At 38.3% G+C, this 12,186-nt stretch overlaps 2 protein-coding genes across 6 annotated transcripts in view; one reads left to right on the forward strand and one right to left on the reverse strand.

The window, feature by feature from the left end:
• THNSL1 (threonine synthase like 1) overlaps nucleotides 1-12,186 on the forward strand; it is a 138,753-nt gene that overhangs the window by 87,622 nt on the left and 38,945 nt on the right. The window contains exon 1 of one of the 5 annotated variants that reach the window (XM_060397353.1): nucleotides 520-3,451. The exons of the other annotated variants lie outside the window; for them this stretch is intronic. The gene's annotated coding sequence lies outside the window, so the exon portion shown is untranslated. Of the gene's footprint in view, nucleotides 1-519; nucleotides 3,452-12,186 lie in introns of those variants that run through there. 5 annotated transcript variants of the gene reach the window in all.
• Nucleotides 2,303-12,186, reverse strand: part of ENKUR (enkurin, TRPC channel interacting protein) — a 35,286-nt gene continuing 25,402 nt past the window's right edge. The window contains exon 5 of the mRNA XM_004014226.6: nucleotides 2,303-3,356. Within this exon, the coding sequence (XP_004014275.1) occupies nucleotides 3,180-3,356 (177 nt within the window). The 3' untranslated portion in view covers nucleotides 2,303-3,179. The remainder of the gene's footprint in view (nucleotides 3,357-12,186) is intronic.

A 12,186-nucleotide genomic window follows, 5' to 3' on the forward strand; every position in this document is an offset into this window, starting at 1 on the left:
GAACTTACTACAAAGCTACAGTAATAAAAATAGTGTGATACCATATAAAACAGACATACAGACCAATGGAATAGAATAGAGAACCCAGAAATAAACCATTACATAAATGGTGATATTGTTTTGGACAAGGAGTCCAAGACCACTCAATGGGGAAAGGACAGACTTTTCAATAAGTGGTGTTAGGAACACTGGATATCCACATACAGAAGAATGAAGCTGGATCCCATCTAACATCATATATAAACCTTAGCTCAAAATGAATCAAAGACTGAAATGTAAGACCTAAAACAATAAAACTCTTGGGAGAAAAAAGTGTAGGATAAAATGTTCACAACTTTGGATTTGGCAGTGATACCATCTTGGATATGATACCAAGCACATAGGTAACAAAGGAAAAAACAGACACATTTGACTTCATGAAAACTGAAAATTTCTGTATATCAAAGTCTCTATCAATAAAGTAAAAAGGTAACCCATAGAAGAAAATATTTGCAAATCTTATATCTGATCCAGGATTAATACCCAGAATATACAGAAAACTCATAAAACTCAACAACAGAGAACCAAAGAACCCAATTTACAAAATGGGCAAAGGGCTTGAACAGACATTTCTCCACAGAAGATATACAAATGGCTCAGCAGTAAACAATCCACCCGCAAGGCAGGAGACACAGGTTTGATTCCTGTGATCAGGAAGATCCCCTGGAGAAAGAAATGGCAACCCACTCCAGTATTCTTGCCTGGGAAATCCCATGGACAGAGGAGCCTGGTGGGCTATAGTCCATGAGGTCCCAAAAGAGTCAGACACGACTGAACACACACACACAACACACACAACAATAAGCACAAGAAAAGACACTTAACATCACTGATCAGTAGAGAAATGCAAATCAAAACTAAAATGAGGTAACACCTCCCACCTATTAGTGGGAGTGGTAGTATGACCACTACCAAAAAAACAGAAAAGACAAGTGTTGGCAAAAATGTGGAAAAATTGGGACCCTTGTACAGCATTGGTGGAAAGGTAAAATAAATATTCACTGGAAGGACTGATGCTGAAGCTCCAGTATTTGGTCATCTGATGTGAACAGACAACTCATTGGAAAAGTCCCTGATGCTGGGAAAGATTGAGGGTAAAAGGAGAAGAGGGCATCAGAGGATGAGGTGGCTGGACAGCATCACTGATGCAATGAACATGAACTCTGGCAAACTGCAGGAGATGGTGAGGGACAGGGAGGCCTGGTGTGCTGCAGTTTATGGGGTTGCAAAGAGCTGGACATGACTGGGCGGCTAAAAACAACAAAATGGTATAGCAGCAATGGAAAAGAGTATGACAGTTCCCCAAAAACTTAAAAATATGATAACCATATAATTCAGCAAATCTACTTTTGGACTTATGTTCAAAAGAATTGAAAGCAGGGTTTTGAAGAGATATTTGTACACTCGTGTTCATAGCAGCATTATTTACAACAGCTAAAACATGGAAGCAAATCAAGTGTCCATCTACAGAAGGAGAGATAAGCAAAATGTGGTATATATAGACAATGGAGATCTCGCTCTCTCTCTTTTTTTTCTTTTTGGCTGCACTATACAGCATGCAGAACTTCCCCAACCAGGGACTGAACCCATGGCCCCTGCCGTGGAAGCACGGAGTCTTAACCATTGGATGGCCAGGGAAGTCCCGAGACAATGGAGTGTTATTGTTTTACAAAGGAAGAAAATTCTAGATAAGTGAGAATTTATCATATACAGTTGACCCTTGAATGACACGAGTTTGAACTGTGTGGGTCCACTTACATGTGGATTCTTTTCAATAGTAATCACTACGGTACTACATGATCTGTGGTTGGTTGACTCTGAGGGTACAAAACCATGAACATGGAGGAACCAAGTAGACAAAAGGTGACTATAAGTTATATGCAGATTTTCAACTGGGTGGAGGATCAGTGCCCCTAGCCCCAGTATGGTTAAAGGGTCAGCTATATATATTTTTAACATCTGTCCTAAGGTAATAGGAATAAAGAAATGATGCCTATACACAGATGTGACAAAAAATTTACAGTGAGTTTTCAAAAATATTTGTATATAAAAATTTTTAACTAAAGTAAGCTTTTCTACAATGCTCTCAAATTCTGTGCTTGTGAAAAAGCTTGAAAAAAATTGTCATTCCCCCACCCCGTGTTGTCTGTAGAATAAAAATCAGTGTAAGTAGTAGAAATTGTTATTGCTCTGATATTTTGTAATGTCATATAGTTTAGCAAATTTCTATAATTTAAAATTTCATAAAATAATCTTTTCCTTCTTGGATACTTATAGGCTCATTTATTTTGAGTTGAAGACAGCTCTACTTACATAAACTTATTGCTTAATAAATTATGTAACCTTACAAATAGAAATATTAGAATTTACAAAATAGAGAAAGCCAGAAAGTAAAAGTAATATCCCATATTAGTGAAATACATATAGTAAATTATGGAATATAAGGCACCTAGAATAGCAGGTTTTGAAAGTCAAATGTCAGAAAGAAGGTGATTCTCTTTAACAATCCTCAGTGATGCAATTTATAAGTTTCTCCTTGATTTTATATTATTTTCTTAATTTTCCTTCCTTCAAATGTAAACCTGTCAGCCTATATAACATTATGGATATTGAAAATATTAATAGGTGTGAATAGCTGCAAATGACATAGGCTACCAGAGAATACATGTAATTTGTGGATCTCTGGAACAATACGTTGAAAACACTTCAGAGTAGTAAAAGTACACAGAATACACAGTTATTTCTAATTCAAAATACTTTACAGTTTTTAACCTTGTGTTTCTTGCATTAATACAGTGAAGAAGAAAATGTGGAGTTCTGAGTGCTGACTTTTTCAGGGCCCAGAAATGAATGTTTATCTGAAACAAGTACATAATTATAATGAATTATGCTATAGAACTGGAAAATCTAAAATCAAACTTTAATCAAGTTACAAGGAAACCCTGATGCTAGTAACAAAAATTTTTTGTTCTCTATGTAAGTAGATAATCCAATTATTCTTTAAACACTTCCTAAGCATTTTGGTAAAGACTTTTTCTATTCTTCATAGTATTTTCCTTCTTGAAAAAACTTATGGTTTCATTTTTATGTTTTCTGTGTTTTTTCCCATGTGCTAAAATGATTTTATTTTTAAAAATCCACTATTTCTTATTAGCAATATAAATGACTTTGTGCTTTTCAAGGACACCAATGTCGTGCTCCAGCTGCTTCATCTCTTCTTCCAGCTTCTGCTTGCGAATCTTCTTTGGTATGGAGTCAATGAAGACCGAGAGGGACTGAAACTCCTTATGCACCTCTTCCCAGTTCTTTTTCAGCCCCTGCAAATGGTAAAGAAAGCTGTATATACCAAAGCAAACCACAGGAGCAGAGCATATCACAAAGAAAATTGCACTGGGAGGAAAAATGTAAACAGGTAAAGAAAACTGCCAAAAATAACTAAAAAATGATATGTGTTTATCAAGTTCTTGGCCATTGTAACAAAACAGACTGTATAGAGGCCAAACCTTGTCCGTGATTGTGTGCTCAGTTCCCATTGGGAGTATTTATTTTCTTTGTTTTTAATCTTACTGTACTTGTTTTTACCATCAAATACATGTATGTGGAATTATGAGTAGTATCAAGCTTTATCAAGCTTTTAGCAAATGCTTTAGTAAAAACAACTGAGAACTGATATCCTCAAGCAAAAAGAAATTTTTTTTGAACAGGAAATTATTTCTTATAAAAATTTTAGTTCAACAGAGAAATCATCAAAACACTAGATTCTGACATACATGGACATGTTTTCTTGTATCCGACTAAATCGAATGGTATAAAATGAAATTCAAATTAACAAGAGATGATCTTTTATGTGTTTTCAATAACAGGAAGAATTCTTCCTCCACATAGTTAAGAGATCTATACTTCACATTAATGTCTTCTACAAATGACTCAGATGTCATGCTAATTCAATAAGGTATGTGTGTGCGCGTAGTCACTCAGTCAAACCCAACTCTTTACGACCCCATGGACTGCAGCCCGCCAGGTGACTCTGTTCATGCGGATTCTCCAGGCAAGAATACTGGAGTGGGTTGCCATGCCCTCCCCCAGGGGATCTTCCCAACTTGGGACTGAACCCAGGTCTCCTGCATTGCAGGCAGATTCTTTACCACCTGAGCCACCAATTCAATAAGGCAGTTAATGTTTAATGTTCTCAGAAAACAACAAATTCAAAATTAGGAATCTCTTAAGGAACAACAATGGTTATTTCCATCTCTGCTTAGTTATTATTTCTTATCACAATGTACTAGAAGCCCCACTGACAAAATGATCAAACTAATTGAACTCATGCAATGAAATTTTATAAATTAATAATTTCTATTGTTCACAATGGGTACACCAATCATGTTATTTACATAAAAATGGAAAGTAAAACAAAATGGAATATGCCTCAAAATTATGATCCCTGACACACAGATGGAAAAAGATATCTCATTCTAATGTAAACCAAAAGGAAGCTGGGGTAGATATACTTATGTCAGAAAAATCTGACTTTAAAAGTAAGACTGTAATAAGAGAAAAAGGGCATTACATAATGATAAAGCGGTTGATACAACAAAAGTATATAACATCTGTAAATATTTATGTGCCCAACATGTGAAGTGAGTAAAGTGAAAGTCACTCAGTTGTGTCCAACTCTTTGAGATGCCATGGACTATACTGTCCATGGATTTCTCCAGGCCAGAATACTGGAGCGGTTAGCCTTTCCCTTCTCCAGGGGATCTTCTCAGCCCAGGGATTGAACTCAGATTTTCCACATTGCAGGCAGATTCTTTACCAGCTGAGCCACAAGGGAAGCCCAACATAGGAGCGTTATAATATACAAAGCAAATATTACAAATTTAAAGCAAAAAAAAAGACAGCACTATGATTATAGTAGAGACTTTTAATACCCTACTTCCATTAATGAATAGATCATCCAGACAGAAAATCAGTAAGGAAGCATCGACTTTAAATGACAGGTTATATCAGATGGATTTTTACAGAAATGTAAAAAATTTTCCATCCAAATGACTAAAGAAGCACACTCTTCTCAAGTGTACATAGAATATTCTCCAGAATATATCATATATTAGGTCACAAATCAAGTCTTAATAAATTTAAGAGGACTGAAATCATATCAAATATATTTTCTGATCACAGTGGTATGAAACTAGAAACCAACCATATGAAAAAAATTAGAAAATTCATGAATAGGTGGCGATTAAACAACATGATACTGAACAATCAATGAGTCAAAGAAGAAATCAAAGGAGAAGTTTAAAAATACCTTGAGTCAAACTAAAATGGAAATATACTAATATTTATAAGATTCAGCAAAGGCAGTTAAAAAATGGAAGTTCATAGTAGTAAATGCCTACCTCAAGAAACAAGAACAATCCCAAATAAACAACCTAACATTACACCTCTAGGAACCAGAAAAAGAAGAACAAAGCCCGAATTTAGTAGAAGGCAATAACAAAGATTAGAACATAAGTAAATAAAATAGAGACTAAAAAGACAGCAGAAAAGATCAGTGAAATAATGACTGGTTCTTTGGAAGGATGAACAAATTTAACAGAGCTCTAGCTAGATTCACCAAGAAAAAAAAGGACTCAAATAAATAAAAATAAAAGTGGAGATATTATAATCAATACCACAGAAATACAAAGAAACATGTTGTCTACTGTGAACAATTATATGCCAACATAATGGACAGCTTAGGAGAAACAGATGAATTGCCAGAAGCATACAACGTACCAAGGCTGAATCATAAAGAAAGAGAAAATCTGGATAGACCAATTACTAGTAAGAAAATTAAATTAGTAACCAAAAACCTCCTAACAAATAAAAAGTTCAAGACCAGACAGTGGATTCTACCAAACACTCAAAGAAGACTTTTACCAATCCTTCTCAAACTCTTCAAAAAAACAGAAGAGAAGGGAACTCTTTCATACTCATTTTATGAAGCTAGCATGATCCTTGTTCCAACATCAGACCATGGTGCCACAAAAAAAGAAAATTATAGGCCAATATCCCTTGGAACATAAATGCAAAAGTCCTCAACAAAATATTAGCAAACTGAATTTAACAATCCATTAAAAGAACCATATACAAACATACTTTGGAGATATATCAGGCTTGGTTCCAGACCACTTCAATAAAACAAAAAACCCACCCTGGGTTGGGATCTAGGGAGGAGGAAATGACAACCCATTCCAGTATTCTTGCCTGGAGAATTCCATGGACAGAGGAGCCTGAGAGGGTCACAGAGAGTTGGACACGACTGAATGACTGAGCACCCACATGCACACTATATCATAGTCTATCAAGTGTGCAATAGCATTATGTCTTAAAAAACAAATACTTGAATAAAAAAATACTATATTGCTAAAAAATGTTAACCGTCATATGATAGTGCAGGGTTATGACAAACTTTCAATTTGTAAAAATCTCAATGTCTGTGAAGCACAATAAAACGAAGTACAATAAGACAAGGTATGCCGGTACTGTAATCAAGTGGGATTTATCCTAAGGGTGCAACATCCACGAATCAGTCCATGTGATATGCTACATTAATAAAATAAATGATAAAAATCATTTGAGCACCTCAACTGATATAGAGAAAGCATGATAAAATTCAGCTTCCATTTATGATTAAAAAACTCTCCACAAGGTACACATAGAGGAAACATACCTCAACATAATAAAGGTCAAATATGACAAGCCCATAGCTAACATCATACTCAATAGTAAAAAGCTAAAAGTTTTTCTTCTAAGATCAGGAATAAAACAAAGATGCCTACTCTTGACACTTTTATTTAACATGGTATTAGAAGTTGTAGAAGAACTGTACAAAAAGATCTTCACAACCAAGATAATCACGATGGTGTGATCACTCACCTAGAGCCAGACATCCTGGAATGTGAAGTCAAGTGGGCCTTAGAAAGCACCACTATGAACAAGGCTAGTGGAGGTGATGGAATTCCAGTTGAGCTATTTCAAATCCTGAAAGATGATGCTGTGAAAGTGCTGCAATATGCCAGCAAATTTGGAAAACTCAGCAGTGGCCACAGGACTGGAAAAGGTCAGTTTTCATTCCAATCCCAAAGAAAGGGAATGCCAAAGAATGCTCAAACTACCACACAACTGCACTCATCTCACATGCGAGTAAAGTAATGCTCAAAATTCTCCAAGCCAGGCTTCAACAATATGTGAACCGTGAACTTCCAGATGTTCACGCTGGTTTTAGAAAAGGCAGAGGAACCACAGATCAAATTGCCAACATCTGCTGGATCATCAAAAAAAGCAAGAGAGTTCTAGAAAAACATCTATTTCTGCTTTACTGACTATGCCAAAGCCTTTGACTGTGTGGATCACAATAAACTGTGGAAAATTCTGAAAGAGATAGGAATACCAGACCACCTGACCTGCCTCTTGAGAAACCTATATGCAGGTCAGGAAGCAACAGTTAGAACTGGACATGGACCAACAGACTGGTTCCAAATAGGAAAAGGAGTACGTCAAGGCTGTATATTGTCACCCTGCTTATTTAACTTATATGCAGAGTACATCATGAGAAATGCTGGGCTGGATGAAGCACAAGCTGGAATCAAGATTGCCAGGAGAAATATCAATAGCCTCAGATATGCAGATGATACCACCCTTATGGCAGAAAGTGAAAGGAACTAAAAAGTCTCTTGATGAAAGTGAAAGAGGAGAGGGAAAAGCTGGCTTAAAACTCAGCATTCAGAAAATGAAGATCATGGCATCTGGTCCCATCACTTCATGGCAAACAGATGAGGAAACAGTGGCTGACTTTATTTTTCTGGGCTCCAAAATCACTGCAGATGGTGACTGCAGCCATGAAATTAAAAGACGCTTACTCCTTGGAAGGAAAGTTATGACCAACCTAGATAGCATATTGAAAAGCAGAGACATTACTTTGCCAACAAATGTCTGTCTAGTCAAGGCTATGGTTTTTCCAGTGGTCATGAATGGATGTGAGAGTTGGACTGTGAAGAAAGCTGAGCGCCGAAGAATTGATGCTTTTGAACTGTGGTGTTAAGAGAAGACTCTTGAGAGTCCCTTGGACTGCAAGGAGATCCAACCAGTCCATTCTAAAGGAAATCAGTCCTGGGTGTTGTTCATTGGAAGGACTGATGCTGAAGCTGAAACTCCAATACTTTGGCCACCTCATGTAAAGAGTTCACTCCTTGGAAAAGACCTGGATGCTGGGATGGATTGGGGGCAGGAGGAGAAGGGGACGGCAGAGGATGTGATGGCTGGATGGCATCACCGACTCAATGGACATGAGTTTGAGTGAACTCCAGGAGTTGGTGATGGACAGGGAGGCCTGGCGTGTTGAGATTCATGGGGTCGCAAAGAGTCGGACACAACTGAGTGACTGAGCTGAGCTGAGCCAGAGATCAAGAGTGGCATAATTTAAAATTATTGATTACAGAAAAGAAAGAAAATGTAGTCCTTAAAAAGCATGGCTATACATTTAGATTTATGAGGGAATTAGAACTGTCTTATATAATGATACCTTCATAATAAGCCCTCAAAGTACAATCTTGTAAACTTCCAGGGGACAAAATGGTTTATTTCCATGTTAAGATAAAAATGACTACAGGATTGGACACACTTTATAGAGAAGATTTGTTGAGAAAAAAGGCTACAGATGTTGAACATTTCTTGAGAGAGATTACATCAAGGAAAAAGAAGGAAAAATATCTTTTAAATTTTAAAAAGAGGGAGATGGGTTAACACAGTTCTTAATAGTGTTTGAGAAGTATTCCAAAAAGAAGTCTTCAAAAGAGTTCTATTTTTCCATAGCCTTTCATTATGAAATGGGAAATGTGTTTCCACAGTGCTCTACAGGGGTGCCCACTGCAGAGGTGAAATCTATGTATTTATACACTTTGAAATATCAAAGGTTTTTTTCAAAGCTCCTTGCGTGATATTTCCCTATTACTTGTGGTCACAGCAGCTATACGTTTCACAGTATTTCTTTTTAAAGGAGAGTTTGCTTTATATTCTAGTTTGTACAATAACATTTGGTTCAAAGTCAACTGCTAGGTATGGGAACTAAATGTGATTATATTGAAATAACCTCTTTGCTGCTTTTTAGTTATTTCATTTAAAAAAGTCTTTTATGCACTGCAGCAATACTGATTTTCCCTTATTTTTATATCTTAACTTTTCTTCCTTCTGGTCTGATACTGAAGCAATGTTGTTAATTTTGGGAAAACTTCATACAGGGAGAAGCTGTCATAAAATAGTAAGAAGTGTCTTCAGCTCCAGGCTCCTCTGCTGCCACCCCACCCCCATCCATTTTTTACCTTCTAGTCCTGCTCTGTAACCAGGTGGTGGGGGTTAGGGTAAGAGTATTAATCCCTATGGGCTGCTCTTTCCCCATTGTTTGTCCCCAGCCGATGCCTGAGTTCAGCCAAGGAGGGCACTGGTGGGAGGAAAGTGAGCTTGGGGCATTTCTACCCCCTCCCTCGATGTCACGTGGACACAACTGGCCCTTCCATTTGTGACTACAGTGCCCGTCAGGGACCCCTCTCCAAGCTCCGGCTCCCACCTGGCTCTGGTAATGCTGTTTCCAGACCCTGCCTTTCCAGCCTAGGGTGGTGGTGATTCCCACTGTTCCTAGTCCTGGGTGCCTCAATGTTCCTCGCTGGTTCCCTTAGCGCTGCTTCACCTCTGTAAACAGCTCCTTTGTAAATTCTCTTCAGAATCCCTGTCTAGCATGTTTTCTGAATCCCTGGTGGATAGAGCTTCCATCTGTGCACGTGTGTGCTATGTGGTGAGAAAACACCTCCCTGGGAACTGGCTGATGTGAGTTTTAGTCCCTCTTTGTTGCTGTTGTTTAGTTTGCTCAGTTCTGTCCGACTCTTTGTAACCCCACGGACTGTAGCCTGTCAGGCTCCTCTGTCCATGGGATTCTCTAGGCAAGCTTTCTGGAGTGGGTTGCCATTTCCTTCTCCAGGATATCTTACCGACTTAGGGATCAAACCTGCATCTCCTACATTGACAGGTGGATTCTTTACCACTGAGCCACCAGGGAAGCTGTCCCTCTTTAGCTAGTTGTTAATTTTGTGAACCAGGGCGAATGTAAACCAGACTCCAAGCTCCCTGACGGTAAGGATCGCAACAGTATCCTTTGGGCTGGGTAGAAGGCCTGGAACATGGTAGATGTTCAGGAGATGAATGGATGGATGGATGAACAAAAGAGCCCACGTAATATATTTGCATTTTATATCCTCACCTGGGAAATGAGAAGTTTGGAATCTTTAGGCCAGATGATTCCTTCCTGGATAATGGGACTGACTGTAATTCTAAAGAACAAGCAGAATGAATCCTACTCGGGGACATGTGAACATATTGTCACAGAACTACAAGCAGCTCAACCAGGGGAGGGAGCAGTGTTCAGGTTTGTGAGAAGCAGAGCCAGTGGCTTTGTTACCATGGCAGCTACACTACTCAGGCTAATAAGGCATCCAAGGTGGGGTCAGCTACTGTCCATCAGAGTGTATGCAAAGAAACTGCATGACCACATTAGGAATCCAAGGATTGCTGACCTACTACGGAGGTGCCTGAGCAAAGAGCCTTTTCCTTCCCAGGGAAGTTCTTCCTCTCTTTCCCTATCTTTCAGCATTATTTAGATACAAAATGGCTTTCACAAAAGCACATAAGTTTTAAGAATGGCAGAGTCAGAAAGAAGGAGGGAAGAAAGGAGAGAAAGAGTGGGGGAGGGAGGGAGGGAAATAAGAGCAGGGCTCTTCCTGAAAGTGACAGGCAGCGACGTCTGCCAGCCTTCTTGCCTGCCTGTCCTCCCTTCTTCTTTCCAGTGCACTATTATTAACCATCCGGGTTTACACTGGGCACCAAGTTAGACAATGCAGAGACTGCTGACCACAGAGAGACTTGGTTCCTGCCCTCAGGCCACTTCTGTCACGTGGGATACTCTCTTACTCTTCAGTTTAAAGCCCAGCTAAAGACCTACCTACATCTCGCAGTGGGTGTTCATGCCTGGGAACCTTATAAAACATGATCTGTACATAGACACATATCTCTGTATGTACACACATCCAGAGCACCTCTCATCAACTAAATCACAACATTATTCAGAGCAGAAATTTTATCTTATGATCCTTGGGGCTTAGCATGATACTCTATGCCGAACAGGTATTTAATAAATGTTTATTGATGATTATGATGACACTGATAAAATGTTAAGAATTTATAACAGCATATGAATCCATTTTTCAATAGAAATTAACATAAAATATATTTTTTTCTGTTTTAAAAAGGTCACTAGAAATTATTTTGTAGAAAGCTTTCACAGTAACAAAACAAGGACTAAAGTACTATTTTTACCTCTATAAGAGACAGGATGACTCTAGGAGAATATAAGTAGATGCTTACTAAATACTCTCTAAAGATGATTGAGCAACTGTGCTCATATCCCCCAAATATTTTAAATGCTTCAGATAAAAGTCTTGCATTAAAACCTCCAACATAAGTGTCTTTAAGTCTATTTTAGTCAAAATAAAGAAAACATAGGTAAAACCTAACACTTGGTTATTTTAAAATCTAGACATTTGCTTATAAGAAAGAAAAAAAAAGTTGGTCTAGGGACAGGACAGTTTGAATTATTCTACAGCTCCACCTAGTGAAAAATATCTATTTAGGAATATTATTTTTGAAAAATTCAGGGCCATGGGAATGGAAATAAAAATGCTTTTTTGCTTTATTTATGCATATTCATGTAAGAGTTGGACTATAAAGAAAGCTGAGCGCCGAAGAATTGATGCTTTTGAACTGTGGTGTTGGAGAAGACTCTTGAGAGTCCCTTGGACTGCAAGGAGATCCAACCAGTCCATCCCAAAGGAGATTGGTCCTGGGTGTTCATCTGAAGGACTGATGTTGAAGTTGAAACTCCAGTACTTTAGCCACCTGATGCAAAGAGCTGACTCATTTGAAAAGACCCTGATGCTGGGAAAGATTGAGGGCAGGAGGAGAAAGGGACGACAGAGGATGAGATGGTTGGATGGCATTATCAACTCGATGGACATGGGTTTGGGTGGACTCCGGGAGTTGGTGATGGACAGGGAGGCCTGG

Source organism: Ovis aries, chromosome 13 (genome assembly GCF_016772045.2).
Source record: "Ovis aries strain OAR_USU_Benz2616 breed Rambouillet chromosome 13, ARS-UI_Ramb_v3.0, whole genome shotgun sequence".
Lineage (NCBI taxonomy): Eukaryota > Metazoa > Chordata > Mammalia > Artiodactyla > Bovidae > Ovis > Ovis aries.